Source organism: Macaca fascicularis, chromosome 9 (assembly GCF_037993035.2).
Source record: "Macaca fascicularis isolate 582-1 chromosome 9, T2T-MFA8v1.1".
Classification (NCBI taxonomy): Eukaryota; Metazoa; Chordata; class Mammalia; order Primates; family Cercopithecidae; genus Macaca; species Macaca fascicularis.
The window spans coordinates 84,188,533-84,203,468 of record NC_088383.1 but is presented as its reverse complement, the minus strand read 5'-3'; the positions used below and the strand labels follow the sequence as shown (position 1 = coordinate 84,203,468).

At 38.8% G+C, this 14,936-nt stretch overlaps 1 protein-coding gene across 2 annotated transcripts in view; it reads left to right on the top strand.

The window, feature by feature from the left end:
- ZNF365 (zinc finger protein 365) overlaps positions 1–12,624 on the top strand; it is a 28,239-nt gene extending 15,615 nt beyond the window's left edge. The window contains exons 4-5 of one of the 2 annotated variants that reach the window (XM_005565759.5): positions 8,935–8,972; positions 9,719–12,624. In XM_005565759.5, coding sequence (XP_005565816.2) covers positions 8,935–8,972; positions 9,719–9,980 — 300 coding nt within the window. In that variant the 3' untranslated portion in view covers positions 9,981–12,624. The remainder of the gene's footprint in view (positions 1–8,934; positions 8,973–9,718) is intronic. The other variant, XM_015456299.4, reaches the window with a different exon arrangement.
- The last annotated feature ends 2,312 nt before the right edge of the window (positions 12,625–14,936 follow it).

Sequence of the window (14,936 nt, the reverse complement as noted above, 5' to 3'; positions counted from 1 at the left end):
AACAAAAAGAGACTGGAAGGAAGTGTGTTACATTTGTGAGGTTTGAGGCACTATTTTCAAAGCAGTCTCATCCATGTAACATATTTATTATTTTCTGGGTGGATGTCTGTGGTCTTCTACATGAAACGCTTCCGAGGGGGAAGTCACGTCACACCTTGATCCCTCTCCGTCGCCTCCTTGGGAAACCATGAGAGTGTCCAGCTTTGATTAGCTGTGGCTGGAGGGACTATCTGAGCTTCTTTCTGCCATCTTCTTTCATCCTGCCCTCTCAAGAGAGGGTTGGGGCATGAGGTTATGGTACCCAGATGTGAGGTGAAAAGTCCTAAAAATACCTGGCTTCCGGTTGATTCTTACCCTGCTTCTGACTGGGCAAGATAGTTGGTCTTCGTGGGCCTGTAGTTCTTCTGTAAAATGAAGGGGTTGGATTCAGTGCTTTCCAAGTTGTTTTGGCCTCTTAACTTATCTGAGCATCACCTGACTTTCATGGTTAGGAATTCTAAAATTAAAATGTAGCATTGACACTTTCATATTTAGAATTATAAGTCATCCAGAGCTAAGAAATGTATGAAATCTTCCGACACTCAGTCAAGAGGAATCTCAAAGAGAGGAAACAATGGAGGGCAAGGAGGAAGAAAGGAAGCCCATTCATTCTCTCTTTTAAAATTGTTTTTGCTCACCTCTTTTGCTTAGTTTATTTTTTTAGCTTGAAAGTTGAACATTTTTTAAAGAGACATAGCCAGTCATTATTTCTCATCAAGCCAAATAATGTAATCAAAAGTTGGGTAGCATTTTGGCTCTTCTAGTTAGATATGTACATGCAAGATTATATCCAGTTGTGTCGCTTGACAATGTGACACGTTCTAAAAAATGTGTGGTTGGGCAATTTTGTCATTGTGTGAACATCATAGAGTGTATTTACACAAACCTGCATGGTATAACCTACTGCGTGCCTAGGCTATATGGTTTGGCCTATTACTCCCAGGTTATAAACCTACACAGCATGTTACTGTATTGAATACTGTAGGTGATTGGAACACAATGATAAGTATTTATGTATCTAAACAGAGAAGAGAAGACGCAGTAAAAATACGATATTATAAAAAGTAAGAAATGGTATAGCTGTATAGGGCGTTTACCATGAATGGAGCTTGCAGGATTGGAATTTGCTCTGGGTGAGACAGTGAGTGTCTGGTGAGTGAATGTGAATGCCTAGGACATTACTGTACACTACTGTAGACTTTATGAACACTGTACACTTAGGCTACACTAAATTTGTTTAAAACTTTTCTCTCAATAATAAATTAACCTTAGCTTACTATAAAATTTTTACCTTATAGACTTTTAAATTGTTTTTTAATTTTTTGACTCTTTTGTAATAACAGCTTAAAACACAAACATTATATAGAAGTGCAACAATATTTTCTTTTTAAAATTTTTTTTATTTTTTAATTTTTGATTTCTATTGGTTTTGGGGGGACAGGTGGTGTATGGTTACATGAATAAATTATTTAGTGGTGATTACTGAGATTTTGGTGCACCCATCACCCGAGCAGTGTACACTGTACCCGATTTGTAGTCTTTTATCTCTCACACCCCTCCCACCCTTTCCTCCTCCACCCCTTCCCTGAGTCCTCAAAGTCCATTGTATCATTCTTATGCCTTTGCATTCTCATAGCTTAGCTCCCACTTATGAGTGAGAACATACGATGTTTGGTTTTCCATTCCTGAGTTACTTCACTTAGAATAATGGTCTCCAATTCCATCCAGGTTGCTGAGAATGTCATTATTTCTTTCCTTTTTTGGCTGAGTGGTAGTCCACAGTACATATAAACCACAATTTCTTTATCCACTAGTTAATTAATAGGCATGGGCATTTGGGCTGGTTCAATATTTTTTCATTTGCAAATTGTCCTGCTATAAGTGTATATGCAATTATCTTTTTCATATAATGACTTCTTTTCCTCTGGGTAGATACCCAGTAGTAGGATTCTGGATCAAATGGTAGTTCTACTTTAGTTCTTTAAGAAATCTCCACACTGTTTTCCATAGTGGTTGTACTAGTTTACATTCCCACCAGCAGTATAAAAGTGTTCCCTTTCTACTGTATCTCTGCCAACATCTGTTTTTAAACTTTTTTTTGTTATGGCCATTCTTGCAGAAGTAAGGTGGTATCACTTTGTGGTTTTGATTTGCATTTCCCTGATCATTAGTAATGTTGAGCATTTCTTCATATGTTTGTTGGCCATTTGTATATCTTCTTTTGAGAATTGTCTATTCATGTCCTTAGTCTACTTCTGATGGGGTTTTTTTTTTCTTGATAATTTGTTTGAGTTCCTTGTAGATTCTGGATATTAGTCCTTTATCAGGTGCATAGATTGCGAAGATTTTCTCGCACTCTGTGGGTTGTCTGTATACTCTGCTGATTGTTTCTTTTGCTGTGCAGAAGCTTTTCAGTTTAAGTCTTATCTATTTATCTTTGTTTTTGTTGCATTTGCTTTTGGGTTCTTGGTCATGAAGTCTTTGCCTAAGCCATTGTTTAGAAGGGCTTTTCTGATGTTATCTTCTAGAATTTTTATGGTTTCAGGTCTTAGATTTAAGACCTTGATCCATCTTGAGTTGATTTTTGTATAAGGTGAGAGGTGAAGATCCAGTTTCATTCTTCTACATGTGGTTTGCCAATTATGCCAGTACCATTTGTTGAAAAGGGTGGCCTTTCCCCACTTTATATTTCTGTTTGCCTTGTTGGCTGTAAGTATTTGGCTTTATTTCTGTGTTCTCTATTCTGGTCTATTCTGTTCCATTGGTCTATGTGCTTTTTCTTAATTATTTTTTAGACAGAGTCTTGCTCTGTTGTCAGGCTAGAGTGCAGTGGTGTGATCTCGGCTCATTGCAACCTCCACCTTTTGGGTTCAAGCGATTCTCCTGCCTCAGCCTCCTCAGTAGCTGGGATTACAGGTGCCCGCCACCATGCCCAGCTAATTTTTTATATTTTTAGTAGAGATGGAGTTTCACCATGTTGACCAGGCTGGTCTTGAACTTCTGACCTCAGGTAATCCACCCACCTCGGCCTCCCAAAGTGCTGGAATTACAGGTGTGAGCCACCGTGCCCGGCCCTATGTGCTTATTTTTATACCAGAGAAGTACAATAGTATTTTCTTTATGTCCTTATTCAATAAGTTTTTTTTCTGTTTTTACATTTTAAAATTTTTCTTTTAAGCTTTTTTTTTTTTTTTTTTTAGTTAAAATCTAGGACACAAATGCACACAGAGCCAGGATTATCAATATTCCTGTTCACATCTTGTCCCACTGGAAGGTCTTCAGAGGCTGTAACGTGTACTGAGCTGTCGTCTCCTATGGTCACAAAAACGCCTTCTTTTGGAATACTTCCTGAAGGACCTGCCTGAGGCTGTTTTACAGATAACATTTTATTTTTGTAGAACAGCTACACTCTAAAATAGAAAGATAAAAAGTATACTGTAGTAAATACACAAACCAGTAGCATAGTCATTTATTGTCATTATCAAGTATTATGCTCTGTACATAATTGTATGTGCTATACTTCTATGTGACTGGCAGCACAGTAGATTTGTTTACACCAGCATCACCACAAACAAGTAATTCATTGTGCTACGACCTTATAACAGCTGTGGTGTCACTTGGTGATAGGAATTTTCCAGCTTTATTATAATATTATGGGACCACCCTCATATATGCAGTCTGTCATTGACTAAAACATAGTTTTGTAGTACATGACTGTGTATATGTGTGCACCACAAACAAATGTACCTATACATGTACATGCATGCATATACACACATAAGTACATGCACAAAAATGTACTCATACATATATACATACACAAATGGGAAATTAATAAATATTTATGTTTGTACCTTCTGTATTCCAAATATGATATGATCTACCTTCACGGACTTGCTCTACTGAAGGAAAAATGGACTAATTCAAATAAAATACAGTGCAGTTAGAATATAGCAAGAAATTTAGAGATGAGAGCTATGTATGAGTGGGGCATGGTCAGGCTGTGGTGAGGGAACTGTTTGAGGGTTGGAAGGAGGATACGTTGCCCAAGGAAGACCAAGAATGAGGTATGTGATTTCTGAAAGGATTAGGCAGATATGGTTTCCCCTTGTTTCCTTGTATAGTACTCTAAACTCTGCTTTGAACCATAGTCAGCCACATTAGGACACAGTGTGCACACCCCGTAGACCATTTTTTCTTATAACAGTCTGTTTCATTGTCATACAGGTTGAATATACCTTATCTGAAATGCTTGGGACCAGAAATGTTTCAGATTTTAGATTTTTTTAGAGTTTGAAATACTTGCATGCAGCTTACTGGTTCAGCATTCCTAATCCAAAATCAGAAATTCAAAATGCTCCAGTGTGAGTATTTCCTTGGAGGGTCATGTTGGCTCTCAAAGAGTTTCACATTTTGGAGCTTTTGGGTTTTGGGTGTTTGGGTTAGGGATATTCAGCCTGCGGTAGTTAGCACTATGTAAAATTATATTCATTTGTTTATTTGGTAATTGTGTCCCCCTCCTCACTGAGAGCAGTTTCCTCAGTACCAGTAAGTTCTGCACCCCAGTAAATATGTGTTAAATGAATTACTGCTAGTCCTGATTTAGCAACCTGCAGGACATAAATGCAACACTTAAAATAAGATTATCCAAGCTGTTTCATGACCTTCCATTTGAGCAGTTGTGTGAGTGATTTTGACAGATGGGATAGTAGGTCACTTTGTGTCTAATTCGACACCATTTTTCAGAGCATAAAGATACAATATCTGAGTAAGCATATTATATTTTTAGAAATCAGCCAGGTGAACAAGAACATAAATGCTCAAGGGAATTGAGGGAAAGATACAGATGCCAAAACATTATTTCAGCAAAGGCACTAAATGTGAGGGGAAGGAAATTTTTCCATAGCAAAGAAGATTCTTAATGCTGTAAGTCACCTTAGAAAGAAGAAACTTACATACTAATCTAGGAATTTCACTGCTCTCTAGAGGTGGTAATGAGAAAAAGAGGGAAGAGAAGAGAGGGAGGGAACTTAGGTGGTGTAAGAAGGGAAATGAGGATCTACGCTGTTTTTGTAGTGCAGCCTTAGTGGAGAGAGTGAGATCTGGGCTGGGGATGGTATTCCTCACTGTTCTAAAGGAGGAAACTCAGGTGTGCAAGCAAGAAGGGGAGAGTGGGGAGTACAGTCAGAATCTTCTGCTTGTTCTGTGGTGCACTGGGGTGAGAAGCTGTCCTTGGTACGGCTGAGGCTTCAGAAGCCTGGGTTTCTGGGCTCTGTGTACCTTCACTAAGCTGGGCCAAAGATATTATTCAAAACTTTCTTTGTTAAAAGCATCTGAGTTACTCTTTGTTTCTATAGCCACAGATATCCTGGGCAGATTTGGCACTTTGATGATATCCTGGGCACAGATTTGGCAGTTTGATGATATCAAAGACATGGCTTCTTATTTTATAGGTGAATGTATATTACAGGCTGAACATCCCTATTCCAAAAATCTGACCTTCTTTTTTTTTTTTTTTTTTGCTTTGAGGCGGAATTTTGCTCTTGTTGCACAGGCCGGAGTGCAATGCCGTGATCACAGTTCGCTGCAACCTCTGCCTCCCCGCTTCAAGCGATTCTCCTGCCTCAGCCTCCTGAGTGGCTGGGATTACAGGTGCCTGCCACCATGCCCAGCTAATTTTTTTTTTTTTTTTTTTTTTGTCTTTTTAGTAGAGACGGGGGGGTTTCACCATATTGGCCAGGCTGGTTCAAACTCCTGACCTCAGGTGATCTGCCCACCTCAGCCTCCCTAAGTACTGGGATTGCAGGCATGAGCCACTGCGCCCGGCCAAATCTGACATTCTAAATGCTCCAAAATCCAAAACATTTTGAGTGCTCTCCAGGGTCATGCTCAAAGGAAATGCTCGTTGGAGCATTTCGGTTCTCATATTTCTGCATTAGGGTTGCTGAACAGGTAAGTAGAATGCAAATATTCTGAAATTCTAAATCTAAAGCACCTCTAGTCCCAAGCATTTTGGATAAGATTTAGTCAAACCTGTACTTAGATTGGCTTTTAGTACAAGGCTATTTGTGTTTTTCCAACCTGGGACCTTGATCAAAGGCTCTTTTGATCTTCATCTTAACATCCTCCTCTCCCTAATCAAAAAGAAAACAAAAATGTTGTACTAGGAGAAAATGGAAGTAGGTAGATGGGCTAAGTGAGAAAAGGTTTTCCATCTGCCTGAGGCCAAAAGGGCCAGGAGGAACAGTAGCCTCTTGTGTTCACGGGGGGAGCAGAGGAAATTCTGTGGTGGCTGTGATGATAAACCCCAGCCTCCACCCCAAACCTCATCATTTATAGGATCTTTGGAGGAATTCTAGTCCAGCTATTTATTCCACTTAATTTATTGTGTACATACTTCTTTGTTCTTATATTTAGGTACATGAACACATAGTTTTTAAGAAGACAGTACAGAGTGAAGGCTTGCTCAGACTTAGAGTCTGCTAACTTGGATTTGAAGGCCAGCCTGAACACTGGTAAAGCACTGAGGCTTCAAGTCAGTTACTTAACTCTGCTGCCTTAGCTTCCATATCTGTAAAATTGGAATGATGGTACTTACCTCCTAAGGGCTGTTATGAGGGTTAATTCTGCCTGTTATGTGGTCAGTATTTGATCTGGTATGTGACATTTACACATGCACAATTTATAGTACCTTTATATGTGTGAGCTTCATGACCTATCTTTACTCATCTTTATCATGCATTTCCCTCTCGGTAAAGTCCTTTCATTTCTTGACGTCCCAGGAGGGCCCATTAGTGACATTCATAGTCACTAAGGTTGGAGTTCTAAAAACATTTTTGAAGTCAGAGATCACTTTGAACATGTGATAACACTGTTAGCCTTTTTCTCAGGGAAAGAAGCATACATACACATGTATTTGTTCTCTCTCTCTCTCTGTGTCTCTCAATTTTGCATAAAATTCCAAAGAGCAGTATATATACAAACATATGCAACAAATCATTCAACTGCCACTTACATACATACAAACAGTAAAGTGAACACATTTTGTTACTCTCCAATAATTTAAAAAAAAATAAGGAGGAAAGATTTAAAGGAAGAAACACCCTGTTTATTTTTACAGTTTACACATTGACTGAAGTTCACTGTAGGAGCCCAGCTGAGAAATACTTTTTGGTGATGGTGGGGTAGAGAAAGTTGATGCCAGTGCCTTCGGGTCCCCAGAAGCTACCAGCCTGGCGCTTTCCAGAGCCATCTGTCCCACCTTCTTTGTATGTTGCATAATCTTTGGGACCTCATGTGAGAATGGTGCCTTTTTCTGTTACAATTTACTAATCTCAAGCCAAACCCAGCCTGCATGAACAGGGTCAAATATTGCTGAGTTCTGATTGTGTCAAAAGACAGAACACAAGAATCTTATCTTGTCTCTTCATGACATGAGCCTCTTTTTTTTTTTCTTTTTTAAGGAACTTCCTTTGTGGCTTGCTGCAGTCAGAAGAATGCAAGCGATGATCCTGTTAGGCTGAGCTTGAGTTTTCAGATTATTTTAGTACAGCAGGGACACATGTTTTGGCCACACTGGCCCAATACCAAGGTGGCCTTTTCTCCATATTTTATTTGTCGTTTCTCTTCTTCTGTTGGTCTGCCTGCTAATGTGACACCACTTATTCTAGTGAAAGCTACATGAGGAAGATCAGGAACAGGAGAATGGAAATACACTGCCTATACACTGGATGGTGACATCTCTATCACAAAATGATAATTACCAATTTATTCTGCAAATGATAATATTCCAAGCCCAGCCACAAAAGTGCATGCAGATATTTTATTGCATGAGTTATTAGGAGTGGGAAATCATCTCAATGAGAGACAGCCTCAGGGACAACTGTGGGGTTGTTCTTCATATTCTCTCATTTTAGAAATGATGTATTATAGGCAAGAAACCTTTTATGTCAATGTTCTCCTTAGTTGATACATTGTGACTGGCCACAGCTATAGATTAGCTGCAAATACAGCCTGCATCTATCAAGAAATCATGGCAGATCATTTCAGGTTTTCAAATTTTATGTATTTATTTTATTTCAATAGTTTTGGGGAATAGGTGGTTTTTGGTTACATGAATAAATTCTTTAGTGGTGATTTCTGAGATTTTGGTGCACCCATCACGTGAGCAGTGTACATTATACCCATATGTTGTCTTTTATCTGTCACCCCACTCCTTAAAGAACTAAAAGTAGAACTACTGTTCGATCCAGCAGTCCCACTACTGGGTATCTACCCAAAGGAAAAGAAGTAAATTATATGAGAAAGACACATGCACACACATGTTTATAGCAGCACAATTTGCAACTGCAAAAATATGAAATCAACCTAAGTGTCCATCAACCAATGAGTGGATAAAGAAAATGTGGTATATATAAACTGTGGAATACTACTCAGGCATAAAATGGAATGAAATAATGGTCTTTGCAGCAAGAGGCCATTATTCTAAGTGAAGTAACTCAGGAATGGAAAACCAAGTATCTTATGTTCTCACTTACAAGTTGGGAGCTAAGCTATGAGGATGCAAACGCATTCCAGTATTTGAAAACATATTTCTTCAGATGTTGCTCTGCTGGGAGGCTCTTTTGAGTGTTTGAGATTTTTGAGATCTGTTGACATAGACTTCTCAGAAATCTCAGAACAAGTGCCCGCAGAGGCTCCTGGAGTAAGCAAGCAAAGATGAGATGAGATGTTCTTGTTCACCAGTGCGATGGATGGTGCTGCAGGTCATGCTACCAGTAACACTTACCGACTCCCTTAATGGGAATGCAAGTTTTAGAAAATAAAAGAAATATTTCAAAAACCAAATCCAGCCCTCAAATGCAGTAACATTTTTTCTTATTTGTCTTCCTTCAGCTTACAGACATCTCCTCAAATAGGAAACCCAAATGCCTGTATGTATGTCTTTTTATACTTGGGCCATTTGATAATGTTTGTATTGTATGTTTTCCTGTTGCATTTTGTATGAGATCATATCTATTTTATATGATATCTATATTATAAATGGATTTGAGAGGCTTAAGTGAAAACTGACCTGCATGTGTACCTAACTTTGTGAAAAGTTGATGTGACCTTTCGATATCCTACTAGTCTATTAGTATATGCCACTATGATTGTACCGGAGGAATATTTTTAGAGTATTATATTGTATAACTTTCACTCATTGAGGTATAGTGTGGCCGTAATAACTCTATATACTGTTAATGTAGTTCATGTACTACATTGTTTATGTAAATTCATACTGGGAGTTATATGCTTTCCAACGTCTATGCAGTGAATTTGTCTGAGTCTGCTAGTCATCACTTAACGACTCAAGAGACATGAGTTCTGGTCCCATCTTCTCCATAGACCAACTGTCTGTATTATTCTGGGTAGTAATTAACATTTTGTGTACCTCAGTCTTATCACTGTAAATAGGACTAGTAATATGTCCCTGGGAATTTAGTACCATGTGATCATTTCATGGAGACCACAGGAATTTTTGGAAGAAAAATACCCATATTATGATTTGTCTTTGTGGTAGCATTATCACCACTGTAGCATGTAGGAGAGATTGTGCCATGAGTAGTTATTCTTTTAAGGTTTTAAAGAAATCTTTCTTTCTGCTCATCTCTTCTCCACTCCCCTCAACCCTCTGTAGAAGCCGAGGGCACCCGCATTCGGTGTGTAACCATCCTGATCTCAAGGCCCATTTCCACCCAAAGGGAAGGAACTGCCTGAAAAAGGCCAAGGATGACAGAGCCAGCATGCAACCTGCCAAGGCCATTCACGAACAGGCTGAGTCCTCAAGAGACCTCTGCAGACCTCAGAAGAAAGGGGAGCTCCTGGGGTTTGGCCGCAAAGGCAACATCAGGCCCAAAATGGCTAAAAAAAAGCCAACAGCCATTGTGAACATCATCTAAAAGGGTGGGTGGTGCTGGACCAATCATCGCTGGGCTTTGGGGAACGTTATTCCAGGGGCCAACAGTAACGTCCTTCTGGAAACATTCCATGGTAAGACACATCAGAAAAGCCAAGGGCATAACACAGGCAAGCACCTCGATTAACCAGAGATTAGCAAATGGGAATCTTAGTGAACCAGAATTTTATTATAACCGCCTTTTAGAAGCTTGCAAGTTACAGAAAGAATAAAAAAATTAAATCAATCCTAAAGCTCTAACTTCTAAAGTAACTGGCCCAGTCTCCAGTAATCTTGGCATCTGGGCTTCTATGCAGTGGCCATTAATTTTCAGGCCCAAGGCCACACAAAATGTCAGGCCTAGGGAGAAAATTCATCTGTGTCTACTGCTCTCCAAAGTGCGAGGCAAGGAATGGGAGTGTAAAGTTGTTAATAGCAGTGAAATGAAAATATTTGTGTTTGTGTATAACCTTCGCCTCAGCTAATTTGAAAGCCTCCAAAATAAGGATTCCCATTCCCCGAGTATTCTGGTTAATCAAGATTTCAATTTCTGGGTTGCTCAAGGGACTCATTCAGTCAGACTTCAGTTCTCATTTCGACAGAGTGTCTTTCAGTTCGTTTGTTTGATTGAGGTTTTTTGGTGGCCTAGATGCATGTTTATTCAGATTTTGGTACACCTCTGCCGTCTTGTTTGGCTGAGTATTCTGCACCCACAGACCACGCTGCCAGCCTCTATCTTCATAGCTGCTTCTGTGGATCTGGGTGGGGAGTGCAGTAAAACCCTCTTTTGATTAGCACCCAGCATGGGCTCAGTGTCTAGGTGGTTGGAATGACAGTGGACTGCACGCTTGGTACATCGTGACCATCCTGGAAGCACTGCGGGTGTCGCCAAGCCCTTTCCTAAGACCTGCTTCCTGGACAGTGTCACTGGCCCTCTCTCTTTCTGCTATGGGCATGACTTTCTCTTCGCTGGCTTAACTATTCCACTGGGTGGTTCACTTCGCCTCCTGCTGCTTCTGTGCCCTGTTAAGGCTTCAGGTATCTTTCAACCAAATATCTGGAGTGTTCACTGTATGTTGCATTCTCAAGTAATTTCTGAACTAAACAATGCATGTAGGAGCCAGAATCTGACACTGTCTTCCCCTCCTTGCTTCCCTAAAATGGCTTTTGTTTCCACAAAGAGCTGTTAAGAATTTCCTGCTGTATGATTTTCCTCAAGAATGAATTTCCATGTTATTTTTTCCTTAAATTTAGCAATATCATCAGGTCTCATGCAGAGTTTACAAGTGCTGACATTCTTCTGAAAACAGGAATAATTTTGTCCACAAATATATACATATATATAACACATGCAAAATATATATGTTAAGTATATTAATAATTTATTTTTAAATACTCATGGAGAAAGTGTGTGTTTGTGGTGGGTGGTTTTTAAACTATATATGTTTGTTCATGTAAACTGAATTCTCTTATTTAAAAAATCAAAACTGTAACCTAATTAACATTGGCAGAATTATGATTGTTATTGCAATAAGCATCAAATTAGCAGTGCATTAAAAATAGGTAATAAAGCAGTTGCTTAAATGCCAGTCAATTAAAAAGTGTAACTTATCATTATACAAACGTTTTGAACCACCATAATGAAAATGTCCATTTTTGAATCTTCACTTTGACTTTTGGTTTATGGGGGGTGGATATTCATGTGATATATAAGCAGCTATCAAGTGGGGAAAAACATTGTTGTGAATATCACTGTTTTAGGCTAACATTGTAAAAATTGTAATGTTATAATTATTTGTTATTTGAAGAATTAACTTCCCCCTCTAAAGTTATTTATTATTGATGCTTATACCATGATTGCACTTTAGCCTTTTACATACTAAAAACAGGACTTGTTAGTTGTATTGCATGCTCTTTGTCCCGTACTGTGTGTGCAATGACAACTTGTTTCTGTTTTATTTAAAGTAACTGACATTTTGGATTTTCATCTAGCATACCTAGAGGGCATGGCAGCTCTCTCTGACAGTGGTACCCCATGATCTTCAGGAAGTATCATAATGTCATCCTACTCTACATTTCACAAGACAGATTATTTTGAGATTTATTATATTAAAAATCTTTTTAAGTTCCCACTAAATTTTGACCCCCATATAAAGAAATGTGTTATGTATGTTGTGCCTCCTTAGAGACATAAATTTAGTGTCAAAACATGGGAGATGGCTTACTCAGAAGCATACTCCACTTAACACACCATGACCCGAGCTAAGTGCCATGTCCCGTTTGTGTCTTATTTTTAAATATTTCCTTTGTCCACATGGGCAGTTGACCTTAGAGTTAAGGCGGTTGCTTTTTTGAAGAAATCACCAAAGTGTCTGGGAAACTATGTTCAAGGTTAAACTGGAGAGTAGATTTAATTTTATTTGTCTTGTAGGGAAGAAATCTTCCTTTGAACTGTTTTTCTTGCTTTTTGCCTTTTTCCCAAACTAGGTTACAGATCCTTATCTGCAAGGTTCAAATTGCTTAGACACTGTTTTCCAGTATTCTGCAGGGCCAGTCAGTTGTACAGAAGTTGGAATATTCTGTTCCCAGAATTAAAGAAGTTTTTAGATTATGAAATATTATGATAATAAAGCTATATTTCTGACTAATGTGTTGATATGTTTTGTCTAGCTGGAGTGTTTTTTGGGGGAGCCAAGTATGTTGGTCCACTAACAGGAAACAAAATGGTCCTTCATGAATAAGCTGTTCATCATACGTATGATCACCAGGATCTTGTGTACCTATAGGTTTTCTTGAAAACTTAGCTAGATCATTTTTGTTCATCATAATGCCTATATCTAAAAGTTATTTTTGCATATGTTCACACTGAGACAGCTTCATTAAAAGCCCATTTGGCACTTTTCCCCATCTTCCTCCACAACCATGAGTAATTTTCCTACACTGTATTTTTAAACTTGTCGGCTCTTAGCAATTCATAAACCAATTTCACAGTATATATCCCAGCCTATATATGCTCTACATCCAAGACATTGCAAAGCCCAGAGAGTGATCAGGATAGATAACAGAGAGAAGTATATGACTGGTGGAATTACTCAGCCATTGTTCTTTTAAGAACCATGAAATCAGGAAAATTTAGGGGACTCCACTTGTTTAGGAGCTGTGAGAGTTATTCGGGAGGTGACCTTAGTCTGCCCTTATAGTTGACCTTTGAACAGTGCAAGGGTTAGGGACACCGATTCCTGTGTAAGTTAAAATCTATGAATAACTTTTGACTGCTCAAAAACTTAACTACTGATAGCCTACTGTTGACCAGAAGCCATACTGATAACATAGTTAACACATATTTTGTATGTTAAATTTATTATCTACCATATTCTTACAATCAAACCAGAGAAAAGAACATGTTAGTAGGAAAGTCATAAGGAAGAGAAGATATAGTTACATTCATTAAGTGGACGTGGATCATCGTAGAGGTCTTCATCCTCATTGTCTTCACATTGGGTGGGCTGAGGAGGAAAAGGAGGAGGAAGGGTTTGTTTTGCTACCTTTGGTGGCAGAAGAAATCAGGATAAAACTGGACCCGCTCAGTTCAAATCTATATCGCTCAAGAGTCAACTGTATTTATGTCAGGGTTAACGGGTTCCCCAGGTTATAGTGTTTTTGAGAAATAGCTGTGACATTCCTGATTATCTCAGTTTGTTAGAAAACATAAATCCCAGTATCTTGATCCTGCGCAATCTGGATCCTTCAGAAGTGAGTTCCAGGGGTGGCATGCCTGCTCAATGCCAAACAAGCCCTGGAGCAATTTCCAAATGTTTAAATGATGGAGAGCTTTAGAAATTGAATGCCTTTTTGTGGAATTAAGTACATTTTATCTTTTGTGTTCCTTTTGTTGTTGTTGTTCATGTTCTGGGTCAGAACACATCTGAAATTTTCATTTAAGAAAGGAGTATTCAAACTGTAGCCCTGGGTTAAATTTGCTCTGGATTTTCAGCTATTATTCCAGGATGGAAAAGAGTTTTTCCAGTAGAGGCACCTCACACATAGGCAGGCTAGATTCTCCTTCCCACCCTGTAATGGGGACACTGATACATGTTGCATATGTGGAGGTAGATGCCTAGGTTGGTAAGTGAGAACTTTGGTACCAATGTCTTGTGAGAAGAGGAGAGATGATTGCTGCCCTTAAGTATCTGAGGTGTTATCACATAGAAAAATACATATTTTGTGTGGCTGCAAAAGATATTACTGAAATCTGTGAGAGAAAGTTCTGAGGAAGCAGATATCAAATCACTAAATGAAAAATTTCTAAGCACAATGGAATAGGTCACCTAGTTAAAAAGTGAGCTCCCTGTCTCTGAGCTACTCTTTCCTTCATGTTAGACTGGGATTCTACACTGGGTTGGGAATTGGGCTGGGTTCTTCCAAAAATACTTGTAGCCTTGGGATTCTATTGTTATATATATATACTGATATTATATTAATGTAAATGTTGGCCACATAAAACTTAGTGTTGACATGGTAACTTGATTTTGGAGATTTTATTTCACTGACTTGGGCTTTGCAAAGTTTGTAAACTTTGTAAAGTCACAAAGATAACACGCACCCATATTTATTCGTACAGAATCCTTTTGAAGCAAGTAGGGCTGAGGAGGTACAAGTTTCTACTCTTAGCAGGTGGAGAAACAGCAGTTGGGGAAACGGGAGATGTACATCTGTTACTATTACCTCAGCATGATGTGCTTCTTGGAACGGAAGCATCTCACCTCCTTGAGTGTGATTTGAGTGTTTAAAGAGAAGGTACATTTTTTGTTACAACATGACTCCTGAATGCAAGCCAGGAACCTCATCTGGTGTTCAGTTAAATCAACAGCAGTTCTTTCTAGCCCTGGAAGATAAATTCGCAATGTTGGACTTAGAGATGGTGTGTGTGATGTCAGGCTCCAGCATCATGCCTTCTTCA